The sequence below is a fragment of the Aquarana catesbeiana genome, linkage group LG08, assembly GCF_042186555.1.
Source record: "Aquarana catesbeiana isolate 2022-GZ linkage group LG08, ASM4218655v1, whole genome shotgun sequence".
In the NCBI taxonomy this organism is placed as follows: Eukaryota; Metazoa; Chordata; class Amphibia; order Anura; family Ranidae; genus Aquarana; species Aquarana catesbeiana.
The window spans coordinates 188,211,197-188,226,391 of record NC_133331.1 but is presented as its reverse complement, the minus strand read 5'-3'; the positions used below and the strand labels follow the sequence as shown (position 1 = coordinate 188,226,391).

Here is a 15,195-nt window from a genome sequence, read left to right as displayed (position 1 = left end):
TGGAACAGGAAGGGGCCATCCCCAAACTGTTCCCACAAAGTTGGGAGCATGAAATTGTCCAAAATGACTTGGTATGCTGACGCCTTAAATGTTCCCTTCACTGGAACTAAGAGGTCAAGCCCAACCCCAGAAAAACAACCCCACACCATAATCCCCCCATCAAATAATTTGGAGGGGTGGCCCAATACTTTTGGCAATATAGTGTGGATGAGACAGTTTGTAGTGGGGGAACTTGACTAGCCTGCACAGAGTTCTGATAGAACACCTTTGGGATGAATAAGAACGGACCCTGCAAGCCCGGCCTTCTTGTACAACATTATTGCCTGACCTCAAAAATGCCCTTCTGGAAGAATGGTCAAACATTCCCATAGACCAATGTTTCTCAACTCCAGTCCTCAAGATGCCCCAACAGGTCATATTTTCAGGCTTTCCATTATTTTGCACAGGTGATTTGATCCGTTTCACTGCCTTAGTAATTACCACAGCCGTTTCATCTGAGGGAAATCCTGAAAACATGACCTGTTGGGGTGCCTGGAGGACTGGAATTGTGAAACACTGCTATAGACACACACTCCTAAACCTTGTGGACAGCCTTCCCAGAGGAGTTGAAGCTGTTAAAACGGAAAAGGGTGGGCCAACTCAATATTGAACCCTACGGATTAATACTGGGATGCCATTAAAGTTCATGTGCGTGTAAAGGCAGGTGTCATAATACTTATGGCAATATAGTGTATGTCTCTCAGAAGAAATGTTTTACACATTAACACACTTGTTGGATTTATTATGATTTTGCTTTAGTTTAAATCCATTGCTGTTTTGTTAGTTATATTTACAGTTTTTTCACCATTATTTTTATATCACTTGATTATTGAAAGCTTTTTCTGTGAATTTAGTTTAGTGAAGGTAGCGCTGCTCTACATAGCTTCAGTGAAAGACAATGTCCAAAAAAGACAAAAGAGAGCAAATCCAGCAACCATAGACATGCGCACAGAGTATGCCGAGTGTGCCTGGGCACACCCTAATCACCTTGTGCGCATTAGCGTCATCACTCTATGTGCAGGCGCGTAGTTGGGAAAGATCTCTATCTTTATCGGCTCTACTTACGGACTTCTTTTTCACTATGCCGGCAGGGGGATCAATGTGCAGGGGCCATGTATATGTAGACACACACAGATGCATGTGTGTTTGAGTTTTGGGGTGCACACACTAATGCAATAGGCTGTGCACACCTATGCCAGCAACTCAATATTTTACATGTACTCTAACCATACTAGCACAGTCATGGACAGATATTTACAAAACATTTCTTGCAGCTCATTAAGTTTGATCAATTTATTCCTATGGCGTGCCCAGCATAACCATAATATGTATTGTTGGCTGTGCAGCTTAAGCAAGCTCTGAGGGCATCCCTATCCAGAATCTCATAGGGAAAATGTTTGTTGAGATTCTGGAAAGCAGTTGCATAACTTAATCCATCAGTTCCGACTCAAAACTTAGTAATTAATCTGCACCCACCCAAAATTGAAATAATCCTTAATGGGGTTGATTTAAAGTCTAGCAGCCCTGACAGAGTCCATTATTTTACCCTCTGATAGGAAAAAAAAATCATTTAAATTAACTTTAAATAATTGCATATTTCTTTCAAAGACACAGCACAAAGCCTTTCATATCTTTCCAGACATTTAGCAAATAGGTAAAGGAACTTAACTCAACAAAGCTATAATCATTTCACTTTCAAATAATTTATGGGACAGGCGAGTCAAAAAAATGTGCCCATGTCCCTAACCTTGCAGCCCATATTCTGACAGTCTTCTCTACAGATGTGTGTAATGTGTTCGGGTTTATATAAGCCAGGCAGAGGAAGTAAGACGCTTTTCTATTTCTAATCAAGAACTAAGTTACAAGCAGCAGTGTGTCTTGTGCATGTGAGCAACAGATATAATTACAGACAACCCGCAAAGCTGCTTATTTGTTAGACAATTAACAGCTGTAATTGGTTTTGTGCGATGGTGTTCTACATATGGTTTTCTGCCGAAGTGTTGACAGTTATATTTTTTTAACATCTCTTGTCTACTGTTGTGAAGATTCTCTTATTAAGAAGTGTTTAGTTATCTGTTTATCTCTGATGAAGTTTCAGTCTCTAAGATTAACAGACTTTGTAGAGTAGGCTTACCAAAGGAACACAAATGTACCTAGCAGTATCTAGATCTAATCATTTCTTATGATCATTTCTATATATGTAAATTTAAATTTACAGGCCACTTTGAAAATGTTTACTATTATAAGGGTCCCTTAAATCATATGTTGAGTGATTAACCAGTTCATCTCCGGAAGATTTACCCCCCTTCCTGCCATGTGGAGGACACAGTAAACATGTGGATGAAGGTGCTCTGGTCAGATGAGACCAAAATTGAACTTTTTGGCCTAAGAGCAAAATGCTATGTATGGCGGAAAACTAACACTGCTCATCACCCTGAACATACTATCCCCACCATGAAACATGGTGGTGGCAGCATCATGTTGTGGGGATGCTTTTCTTTAGCAGGGACAGGGAAGCTGGTCAGAGTTGATAGGAAGATAAATGGAGCCAAATAGAGGGCAATCTTAGAAGAAAACCTGTTAGAGTCTGCAAAAGACTTGAGACTAGGGCAGAGGTTCACCTTCCAGCAGCAGACAACAACCCTAAACATACAGCTAGAGTTACAAGGGAATGGTTTAGATGAAAGCATATTCATGTGTTAGAATGGCCCAGTCATAGTCCAGACCTAAATCCAATTGAGAATTTGTGACAAGACTTAAATTGCTGTTCACAGACACTCTCCATCCAATCTGACAGAGCTTGAGCTATTTTACAAAGAAGAATGGGCAAAAATGTCACTCTCTAGATGTGCAAAGCTGGTAGAGACATCCCCAAAAAGACTTGCAGCTGTAATTGCAGGGAAAGGTGGTTCTACAAAGTATTGACTCGGAGGGCTGAATACAAATGCATGCCACAGTTTTCAGATGTTTATTCGTAAAAAATGTTGAAAACCATATATCATTTTCCTTCCATTTCACAATTATGTGCCACTCTGTGTTGGTCTATCACATAAAATCCCAATATAATACATTTACGTTTTCGGGGGAAACCTGACAAAATGTGGAAAATTTCAAGGGGTATAAATACTTTTTAAAGGCACTATATAAATTCTACAAAGCTGTAAGGTTAATTTTTTTTCTTATATTCACCTAATTATGCGCTTACTCTCCTTGTAGCATAGCCCTCTGTTTGCTTATGAAAATTCTGCTATGAATATAACAGTTGTCTATTTTACAGCATTTTTAACTGTAGAAAGTATTAAAAGTTTTTATATATATCTATATATATCTATATATATAGATATATATATAGATATATATATCTATATATATAGATATATATAGATATATATACCATTTGCCTTGTTTCATTGCATTTCAGCATCTGGCCACTTGGCATTTATCAGTTTTCTTCATATGCCTGATGAACCACTTGTATTAGGCTACTTTCACACTGAGGCGCTTTACAGGCGCTACAGCGCTAAAAAATGGCGCCTGTAAAGCGCCTCTCCTGTGTCTCCAGTGTGAAAGCCCGACGGCTTTCACACTGGAGCAGTGCTCTTGCAGGACGGTCAAAAAAGTCCTGCAAGCCACATCTTTGCAGCGCTAAAGGAGCGGTGTATTCGCTGCTCCTAGAGCGCCCCTTCCCATTGAAAACAATAGGTCAAAGCCGCAAACCCGCTGGCAAAGCGCCGCTGCAGACGTTTTTAACCCTTTTTCGTTGGCTAGCGGGGGTTAAAACCGCCTGCTAGCGGCTGAATAGCGCCGCTAAAACAGCGGTAAAGCGGCGCTAACTATAGCACTGCTTTACCGCCGACGCCCACAACGCCCCAGTCTGTTAGTAGCCTTAGTCAAAACCTCTATCTAACTGCTGGTTGACATACTGTATATAATCCTGTCAGCTCAGAACCTTAGCTTTTAGTTTGTTGATTCCCAAACTGCTCTGGCCTTCTGGGTTGTTTTGTAATTTGACTACTCATTGCCGATAGCCCAATCCAGCCTTGTTAGTATCTAAGTTTCCAAATATTTTTTGTTATTAGTTTTCTATGCAGTCTTGTGTAATGCTAAGGCCATGTATTTTTTGTACATCTCGTTTATACCCTAGGTATTGTCTGATTGAAAAATGAATTATATTATTTATGTTTTAGTTTTGCTGTTTTGGTTGATTGCTGTATCTGACAGTTGCTGGTATTTTTTATTTTTTTTATTATTCACTGTTTCCTCAGTGTAAGTTACTGGTCACACATGGGAAAATAGGATTTCTCTAATCTAAGAAACAGCTTATAGTACCAACATTTTCCAGTTGAGAGAAAGTGATACTTCATGTTGGCTTTTAGGTACAAAATATAGCAGGAAAATCTGTTAAAAGTTTTAGTGATATTGGAACCTGTCAGGTGGTGCTAATCTCCAGTGAAATGTCATTTTTAAACACAGTAGGTCCTTTAAAGTGTACTTGTACTCAATTTTATACTAGAAAAAGGCCTGCTTAAGATACAATAACAAAATAGTTACTGTATATTGTAACTTTTATTAATTGTATGTGCCCCTCTGTTTCTGAGTTTCCTTTTGTTACTAGGACCTGACTTCACCTGATTTGGTTAGTTTTGCCAACTGCTTCAATGAGAATGCTTCAGTGAGCAGTAATCCTTTTGGACAGGAGAGCGGAAGTTGGTAGAACTTAGCTATGAAGTTATGCAAAGGCAGGCCCTATAGTGGATTTACAATACAGTAGAGTACAAATTCAATCTAAAGAAGCTACTGCATATTGTTGACAATAACATGCACTCCTCTATGTATGTATTACTGTAAGCAGCTTTAATTTCCTACTCCACTTTCTGTTCAATGCATTCCTCAACCATTCATCAACCATCTCATGCTTCCCTATTACCTCTGGCAGTTTAAAATTACATTTATGAGTTGTTGATCATGTCAGTCAATGATTTTTGATAATGTAAAAACCTTTTATTCACCTAACTCCACACTGAATATAAATTTAAAATGTTGTGTTTTAGATATCCGGGGACTGCAGGGCTTCCTGGACCAGGCATCCAGATTAGGACTTGATGTATCATTGCAGAAAGTTGACAGAAACATCAGCAGAGTTTTTGCCAGCCTCTTTACTTCCATGAAAACTGAGGAACTGAACCGCTACCGTGACACCTTACGAAGAGCGATACTGCTTCTGAGTCCAAGGGGAGCACAGAACTTCATTAATGAGGTCAGTCACCTTTTTGTTCTAGCAAGTTTGGTGACACTTTCTAAATCTGTCTTGTGTGTTTCCTGAATATTATAGGAGAGTTGCAGTAAACCTACCTTCTTCTAATTCCTTGTCTTTCAAAATAATTTTAACAATATAAAGACTTATCAGCAAATTCCAGAAGAAAACTATGACCTGGCTTGGCATTTTTTTGTCCAGAGACAAATTGTTTCCCTAAGGTAATTGGTGGGGAAGGCAAACATGCATGCTGTCAGGATAATTCTGTAGAAGAATTATCACTGGTGCAGTTGTCTTTTGTATAATTTAATGTGACCCACTGGCCAGGCCATTTTGCTGTCTGGAAGCTGAAAAGTTGGAAATATGAGTGGCGAGTGAGAAAAAGGAGTTGTGCTTTTGACTGCTAGTGATTGCTTGTGGTTGCAATTGTTTTTTTTTCTTCTTTGGGATTTTTGCTAGCAGATTTTTTAAAAAACATTTTTGGCACATTTTAAACAGTATTTTATTTTCTTTCCTTCCTTCAGTCTGCTAATTAAGAGAGTGGTTAATTGTTCACAGGTGCTGCAGGGAGTATATGACTTTCTGTAGAACTCACTTGCCCACATTTTCCTTGCTGGAACATTGACAAAGAGGGGAATTTGACTAAGTGGAGAGGTAAAAACAGGAGAGTGAAACTTGAGTCTTCTAACCTGAATTTATAATCTGAAGTTCTTTGTAAGTAATATTGTAACTGGGATAATGAGTGCCAACAAGGTTGAAGGTTGTGTGCAGTAAACAGTGTGCTGCATGTATACAGTAATGGAGCAAGAGCTCCAGGATGAATACCACAGCAAAAGATGCCCTTCTGGAAGCTCATATTAGAGGTCTGGAGGAGCAAATTGCAACACTGCCCAGAACTGACAACCTTGAAAGGGGTCTTCTGCTCACTGAGCAGGTGGTTAACTGGGTTGATGTGGAGGGTGGAGAGGTAAGTCGGGATTATCAGTTAGAAAGATGGGTTACTGTAGACAGAGGGAAGTTGTAAGGACTCACAGAAAAGGAAGGCCAGCCCTGGGTTTGAGCACCCAAATGGATTTGCCAAGTTGGGAGAAGATGTGGGGGTGGCAAACTCAGAGGTGGCAGCTCTAGATGTCACTTCTGCCCCTAAAACCCAGGAGAGAAGCCCATCTAGTAGGGATAGTGAGGGTAGTGCAGAAAGACCTAGAAAGTTGGTGGTAATAGGGAATTCTATAATCAGAAGGACTGATAGAATAATTTGTTGCCAGGATAACTGAATGATTTGCCACTCCCCTGGTGCCAGGGTTCGGCATGTGCTTGACCAGGTTGATAAATCACTGGGAGGGGCTGGGCAAGACCCAGTTGTCTTCGTCCATGTTGGAACCAATGACAGAGTACAGGAAAAGTGGAGGCTCCTCAAAAATCAATTTAAAGAACTAGGCTACAAGTTGAAGGGAAGGACCTTCAAAGTGATATTCTCTGAAATATTGCCTGTGCCATGCACAACACAGGAAAGACAGGTGGAGCTTAGAAAATTGAATGCATGGCTAAAGACCTGGTGTAAGAGGGAAGGATTTGGGTTTCTAGACTGGGCTATATTTTCATTGGGGTACAACCTATATAAAGATAGTTTGCACCTAAATGCAAGTGGGTCTGCTGTGTTGGGGGAAAGGTTTATGGGAAGGCTGGAAGCGTATTTAAACTAGGATTGAGGGGGGGAAGGGTGAATTAGATTATGAGGCAGACAGGTCAGACAGGGGTCAGTCTCTAATGGTGTGTGGAATGGGGGAAGATGGGTAGAGGGCTATGGCAGCTAATAAAAATGTTCCCATGCTACAAACAACCATTTAAGAAGGTTCTATTTGTACTTCATTTATATTTTTTATTTATTTTTATTTATTTATTTCAGGTAATCATATAGCACCGTCAATTTACGCAGCGCTTTACATATACATTATACATTCACATCAGTCCCTACCCTCAAGGAGCTTACAATCTACGGTCCCTAACTCGCATACATACTAGGGACAATTTAGACAGGATCCAATTAACCTACCAGCATGTCTTTGGAGTGTGGGAGGAAACCGGAGTACCCGGAGGAAACCCACGCAGGCAAAGGGAGAACATGCAAACTCCAGGCAGGTAGTGTCGTGGGTGGGATTCGAACCAGCGACCCTTCTTACTGCTAGGCGAAAGTGCTATCCACTGCACCACTGTGCTGTACTGCACTGCACTGTACTGTACTGTACTGCAAAAAAATGTAATGTAAAAATAATTCAAACCATGCAGTCACTGAGCAGTAATTCAGTCCGCAGTTCATGATCAGAGTAGTTTGTGTTTTAGACAATGTTGCTTGTCTGACCTGCTGACCCCACTCTCTCCCCCTCCCATCTGTGACACTGCAGCCATTTCTTTTCAGTGTACTTCTTTTAATCCCAGTTGATCTCTCTGACATGCTGTGAAGGGTAAACATTACCTGTCAATGGAGCAAAGGCATTGACTGTGTATCTATGTGTTACGTCCTGCAGGTACACTCCAAATGCTGCAGAGAAGTCACATTATTTTGGAGGGTATTTTTCTGGGAGGAACCAGGAACAAAGTAAAGGGGTAGAGACCAGATCTAAGAAAGGTGGATGATCATTGACATTTATCCCTTCCCCCAGAATGTCCAGAGGTATCAAAAATGTGCTTAAAGCTGGTCAAACACAGCTCAAATTTTGGGTGATTTAGCAGTTGGAAATTCAAACCATGGCTAGCCAGATGGTACCACCATGCTAAACAAATGTTGATTTAAAAATTGTTGTCTGAACAGAGATGTGGGTCCTATCAGATTGGATATTCAAACAGCCACTAGTGCTGTGGCTGCCTGAATACAGTAGCCAGCAGTGCAGATTCCACCATCCACATTGCTTAGCAAGAATGGGTGAATCAGCTGATTTCTCTAGTTTAGCATTCGGATCTAAAGGAGAGAAATATAATCATGCATTGCTGGTGCAGAGTTCCAAGAGGAAAATTATTTTGAGTAGTAATTTTTTTATCCTCAGGACACTTATGTCTATTTATTACCAGTGGATCGGTAATCAGTGTTTCCATGGTCAGCATACAGTCTGCCTTTCTCTCTTTTTTTTTTTTTTTATTCAGTCTTTGGAAGTATTTTTTACCTTTAGCAAATAGTTTTTAAACATATTATTTCGGGGAAAACACTAACTATATAAATTGATAGGTGAAAAGATAGGTATTTCAGAAGAATAAATGGAACAAAGCATAATTTTATCTCCACCAGACAGAAAGAAATTGAGAATTTTGGAGCAGGATGACCTCAGATGAACATAAGGTCTGTCTTGCTAGCAGTGACAGTATCCTAATGCCTTTTCTATCAAACACTTCTGACAGAGTTTTACTGCATTGATGCAATGGAGCAGAAAGGCCAGCAGCTTTATCAATGAAGAAATTTATTTATTTTCAAGGTCAAAAAACAAACAGTGCAAATGCAATGTCCAAAACGATAATCACTCTGAAGAAAAAAATGATAGAAAGGTATTTTAATATAGCATATCTCCTCTGTTGGGGCTTAAGATTGAGTCAGTTGATCTTTTCAAAATCATCTTGTCATTTCATACATTATTATGTGTCTATCACACATAAAATAGTGAGGACCCAATACATTTCCTTCAGATTTAATTATGTTAGGCAATACTTGAGTGAAATTTGGCTAGCACGACTTTTTAAGGCATTTTATCAACAAAATAGCTGTTAGATACCTCAATTCTGAAAGCTCTCATTGACATGAGATGTATAAAGTCTGATTTGGTTAATGGTCTTTTGTCTACGAAGACAGGACTTGTGGATACCACCCACTGGTTGTCCTCTGGAAAAAAAATTTCTTAATCCTTGATTTTCCTGAAATAGGCTGCTGCCAGCTGTTGTCTGTGGTCACTCCACTATAGAGAAGATTTTTAAGCACCCAGAATTTTTACACAATATAAACAATGTTTTATTATTTTTTTCTTTACATGATAATATTTTTGTTAGTATAAGATTAAATTAAGTTTCACAGAATCATTATTGAATCCTGATATTCAAACACCCAAGTATTCTGATTTGTGAGCCTCATTCAAATTTTGTGAACTTGCTTGTATGTCAGTTTTGTACACAGTAATACATAAGCAATTCAACTTAGAGGTTGTACATTTCTAATATGAAAAATGAACACAGCATATTCTTCTATAGCAGGAGTAGATCTCACTTTAAATAGTTTGTTTGAAGCAAGATTTGTTTGATGCTACTGTATGTAGCATAAGCCATTCACAGGAAGCTATGTATTTTATGATTGAATACAAAGCTTCCTCTGACTGGCTGAAGTGGATGTCTTCTGCCCACCTATCAACCTTAGGCAATCAGTGGAAGCCTTGTATTCATTCATAAAATACAAAGCTTCCTACCTAGAGTACCCACTACTGTGCTTATGCATAGTAGATTGCTTGGAGGACTGGGAGTCTCCTTGTTTTTCTAAATGTTACCAGCCAGCTCAGTTAGCCCAGACTACTCTGTAATATGCAACTGTAGATGTTCCACTCTGGGTAGGTCTCAAATCTATAGCTCTTGATCCCCTTATGGCTGATAACTTGCTCTGAACTTGTTCGGCAATTATCTGGCCTACACAGACCCTGCCATTTTGAAACCTGGAAGGGCCTAGGCTTGACCAGGTTAATTACACTGGTCACTTCCTCTATCCTGAAACCTTTTTCGGTCCTACAGGAGCAATCCCATGTTCCTGGAAGGGAACTCTTTCATTACGTGCAGATATCTTTATTTTTTTTTTTTTACCCCATACACACATGCCTCCACTTCTCTGATGAGTATGACCCTTTTTGAAGGCTTCTGCAATTCAGATCCCCATGCTCCAGGAATTACCTCAAAGTTGTATTCTCATCTGACAACATCAACTTCCTGTTTGCCCCTTACGCCACCAATTGGGTTGAGGAACTGAACATTAACCACTTCAGATCCGCGCTATAGCCGAATGACGGCTACAGCGCGGACCTGCTTTGCCGGGACGACGTCCATTGACGTCGTCCCATACACGAGCGGCTTGTGCGTCCCCTGCAGGGCGGGAGCGGTGTGCTCTGTGATCAGCAAGTCTATGAGACTCGCCTGATCATAGATCGGAGTAAGGGGTTGATCCCGACCCCCTACCACGTGTTCAGCTGTCAGCCAATGACAGCTGATCAAGTGATGTCAACAGAGCCGGTAATAGGAAACATATATATATATATATATATATATATATATATATATATATATATATATATATATATATATATATATGTGTGTTTCCTTAATTACATATGTTGAAGAGTGAAGAACAATTTGCCCTTGATAAATTCAGCAGCTGAGCTGTGAAAGAGTTAAACAGATCAAACACTTTTTCCTACCAGAATTGAGGAAGTTTTTTTATTCCCATTTTCCCTGTGTTTACCAATTACCAGTCCACGCTGTCACAGGAGCAATTCACACAGCTATTTACTGTAATGGTTTGGGGATAAAATAATCCTAAATCTTACGCTCTTTGACTACATTTTTCACACTGAGCTGTTCCATGAATTCTTTTTGCTGTTGACACAGCCATTTGCAAGGACCCTGTTATGTATTTTGCTGAGTTGCATTGTATGCTCGAGTTGACAACCATTACTGTATCGTACGTGGAAGTAAGACAGACTTTTATGCGCTCTTCAATTCACATTGTAATGCTGTTTGTATTCTGGGTGTAACAAGTCACACGCCAGTCTATATATTGCTGGACAACACTAATGTAGAAAGCTGCAGTGTTGACCCAGCAAATTGGTGAGAAACAGCAGGATGGCCAGTAAAACAACAGATTTAGGATAACAGGGTGTGATGATGTTTATTTAAGGATCTGATGTATGATCCTCAAAAATGTAAGTGACAAAAGAAGAAAAAAAAATACCACACCCCTAGGCAATTACTTTGTCTCAATGGATATCTGTTGTTTTATATTGAATTTGTAATTAGTCAATTGTCAGGCTTTGCTGAATAGGATGTTTTGAACATTGATATTTTTTTTCAAGGTATCTGTATTCTGAGGGAGGGCACTAGTAGCTGTCAATAAACAAGTTGACTGAGCCTTCCTGCCTGGCAGTTCCATATACTACCAGTTCTAGTAAAGTAAATGCATGTAAAGGTATTTGTTTTTTAATTAATATTATATATTTTTTTGTTTGACTTTAAACTTAAACCCAGGGTATGTAATTCTCCCCCTCCAAGATCCTGTAGGTGATCTATATAGTCCCTTATGTCTAGTCTTAACAGGTGAGACCATAACTTTATAGCAAGACCCATCTTCAGTCTGCACTTTTACAGGCCAAGCCAGACAACTGGAAGTGCCTTTTTATGGGAATTACTGCTTACATTTTATTTTTTCTGCAGAGGTTTGAGACAAGGAAGTTACACAGCACTTTATTTTTTGTTAAAAGCCGAACTCCATATACTCATACTACATTGATATCAGTATGCTCTGCTGCAATGCACTGCGTGTGCTAAGTGAAAATAGAATGAAAGAGCAGAATGAGTAGTATCCTGCTGCTCCCTTATTGTCCAATAGCAGGCTAGGGAAGTATTGCAGTGCCAATGATCAGTGATGTGGCTGTGAGATTTTATTCTGCTTTTGCTCAAGCCTGGCTTACCAGAAATAAAAAATAATTAGGAGTTAAAACTGTTCCATAAAAGTATTGGAACTCTGTTTTGAGATTTATATCTGGAATTCAAATTTAATAGCTATGAAAGAAACACAAATAAGTGTTTAAAAACATTCACTATATTACCAAAAGTATTGGGATGCCTGCCTTTACACGCACATGAACTTAAATGGCATCCAAGTCTTGGTCAGTAGTCTTAAATATTGAGTTGGCTCACCTATCACAGCTATACCAGCTTCAACTCTTCTAGGAAGGCTGTCCACAAGGTTTATGAGTGTGTCTATGGGCATGTCTGACCATTCTTCCAGTAGCACATTTTTGAGGTCAAGCACGGAGCGGAAACTGCAAGCCATGTCTTCTCATCCAACATTAGTGCCTGACCTCATAAATGCGCTTCTGCAAGAATGGTCAAACGTTCCCATAGACACACTCCTAAACCTTGTGAACAGCCTTCCCAGAAGAGTTGAAGCTGTTGTAGCTGCAAAGGGTGGGCCAACTCAATATTAAACCCTATGGACTAAGACTGGGGTGCCATTAAATTTCATGTTCGTGTATAGGCAAGCACCCCAATACTTTTGGCAATATAGTGTGTTTTTATTTTATTTATTTATTTATTTCAGGTACTTATATAGCGCCGTCAATTTACGCAGCGCTTTACATATATATATTATACATTCACATCAGTCCCTATACCCTCAAGGAGCTTACAATCTAAGGTCCCTAACTCACATTCATACATACTAGGGCCAATTTAGACAGGATCCAATTAACCTACCAGCATGTCTTTGGAGTGTGGGAGGAAACCGGAGTACCCGGAGGAAACCCACGCAGACACAGGGAGAACATGCAAACTCCAGGCAGGTAGTGTCGTGGTCGGGATTCGAACCAGCGACCCTTCTTACTGCTAGGCGAAAGTGCTACCCACTGCGCCACTGTGCCGCCCTATTTTTTGTATGAAAAAATGTTTTTTGAACAACTACCAATGATCCTTCTGCAAACAGACCACAAGTGGGAATGCCTGCATTGGGTGATGAAATTATGTTTCAGTAGGAAAAAGTTAAAAATGCAAACTAAAGGAAAACTCAACTAAGACAAAAATACAAATGTCCTGAAAATGCTACGTGGCTGTCTTTATTGCTTTCTAAGTTATTATGCCAGAACTTCTTGGAACAGAAGAGAAAGAAGAATCTGTATCATTAATGCAGGAATTATCGTGGCTGGAGGGTTGTTGGGACAGCCAGGTATTTAGCCACCATATTCATCTTAACACCAGTTTCAGGAACAACAACTTTGACAGGCTCATGTTTCAGACACTGAAGGGAGATAGAGAAGATGTGTTAAGGCAGCTAAATAATTTCAGACAGACTTCAGATAGGGGTCAACTGGCAGTGCAAAGACCACATACAGAGAAAACTGCAGGGTAAGAAATTGTGCTCTGTAATATCAAGTAAAGCAGCCTCATAGTATGAAAGTCACTGACAAAGCCACAGATTGACAGCACTAAAAATCACATTTACTGCTATGCACTGACTGTTATTAGTATTTGATCTTCCTTATTTTTTTCTGAAGTTCCGTTTGCACAAGTGTACTGTTTACTTGCTTAAAACAAGCTTTTGTAAATTAGCCATACAGGTTAAGTTGTCTAAAACAATATAAATCCTACTAAGAATAACAAGCCATGCAATATGGACCCCAGCTAGAAACACATCTTTGCCCACTGATTTATTCAAATTGAGGCAGAGTATGACTAGATTATAGAGCGTAAACAACACACAAAATGTTGTAGGTGAGGACGAGTACGAACAATAATAATAAATGATATGAAAATTGAATTTTGAGAGATGACGCTGCAGTGGCAAGAAGAGGTCACAGTTTTCATAAATCACAAGCAAAAAAAAAATGTACACCAAAATGTATTAATTATTTCAAAGTAAACTTGAGAAAACAAAATTGAATATGGTAGAATATGTGTTACAAAATGATATGAAAGCAGTAGTAGAGCTAAAGGGACATTGAGGCTTCAGTGCCTATTGTAAGTCGCACCCTGATGTTGGGCTGAGTGTGGCAAAAAGATGGAGGTAGCTACATTATTGAGGTTATCAGATGGACACTCTTCTTGACATTTCCCTGATGAGCCCTCTACATTTCCAGATGGCTCAATGGCATTCACACATACACTTTTTAACTTCCATGTCCTCTGTTTGTCTTGTAGACCAGTTGTTGTCTTTCCTTTTAAACCAAATTTACTTGCAGCTTCTTCTGACCCGTTTGATGATGACTTGATAGCTTATTGGGGGAGTGATCCCTCACTCCAGAAGGTTGGCTGTATATGTAGCTATAAACCTTCTCTATCCAACTTCTACAGGAAAGATGTTTATCTTCCAGCCATTCTGGGCAGCTTCAGTTGTCAGTCCTGACTATTTGTCTTTTTTTCTTTTGTAATCTTCTTCAACACCATTCGTCCATAGTAATGTCAATTCCACAACATGTGCCAGCTTGATTGTATGAACCAAGAGACCACAACAATTTTCTAATTTCAAGCAGTCTGTAAGATACTCATGACCCTTGATCTTATTTGGTGCTCTGGAGGTAAGCCTTGACAAAGTAAGCAAACAAGATCTTCCCCCACCATCGCTTCATGTTCTGAGGTGTGGGTAGAAGGTGGCTCTGTTGACATAACTTAGCCCAGATCTCTTAATTTCCCAGATGTCATGGCAGCTGAGTTTCCTCCCTTCCAGGCTTTCCCATTCAGACTATTGGCCCTCATTGGCCACTGAGATGGTCTTGGGATGTTGCTCTACCTCCTCCTGTTCTCTCACCGCCTCTACCAGGAACTGTCCCTTCTGCACTTACACTATTTCCAAAAGTATTGGGACACTTGCCTTTACATGCACATCAATGTTAATGGCATCCCAGTCTTAGTCCGTAGGGTTCAATATTGAGTTGGCTCACCCTTTGTAGCTATAACAGCTTCAACTCTTCTGGGAAGGCTGTCCACAAGGTTTAGGAGTGTGTCTATGGACATGTCTGACCATTCTTCCAGTAGCACATTTGTGAGGTCAGGCACGGAGCGGAGACTGCGAGATAGGCCTTCTCGTCCAACATCAGTGCCTGACCTTACGCTTTTGGAGGAATGGTCAAACATTCCCATAGACACACTCCTAAACCGTGTGGACAGCCTTCCCCGAA

At 39.9% G+C, this 15,195-nt stretch overlaps 1 protein-coding gene across 3 annotated transcripts in view; it reads left to right on the top strand.

Annotated features, from left to right (window-relative positions):
* The window catches only part of GRID1 (glutamate ionotropic receptor delta type subunit 1), a 1,972,711-nt gene that overhangs the window by 796,172 nt on the left and 1,161,344 nt on the right, over positions 1 to 15,195 (top strand). For all 3 annotated transcript variants that reach the window (XM_073596722.1, XM_073596723.1, XM_073596724.1), the window contains exon 4: positions 5,091 to 5,296. In XM_073596722.1, the coding sequence (XP_073452823.1) occupies positions 5,091 to 5,296 (206 nt within the window). The remainder of the gene's footprint in view (positions 1 to 5,090; positions 5,297 to 15,195) is intronic.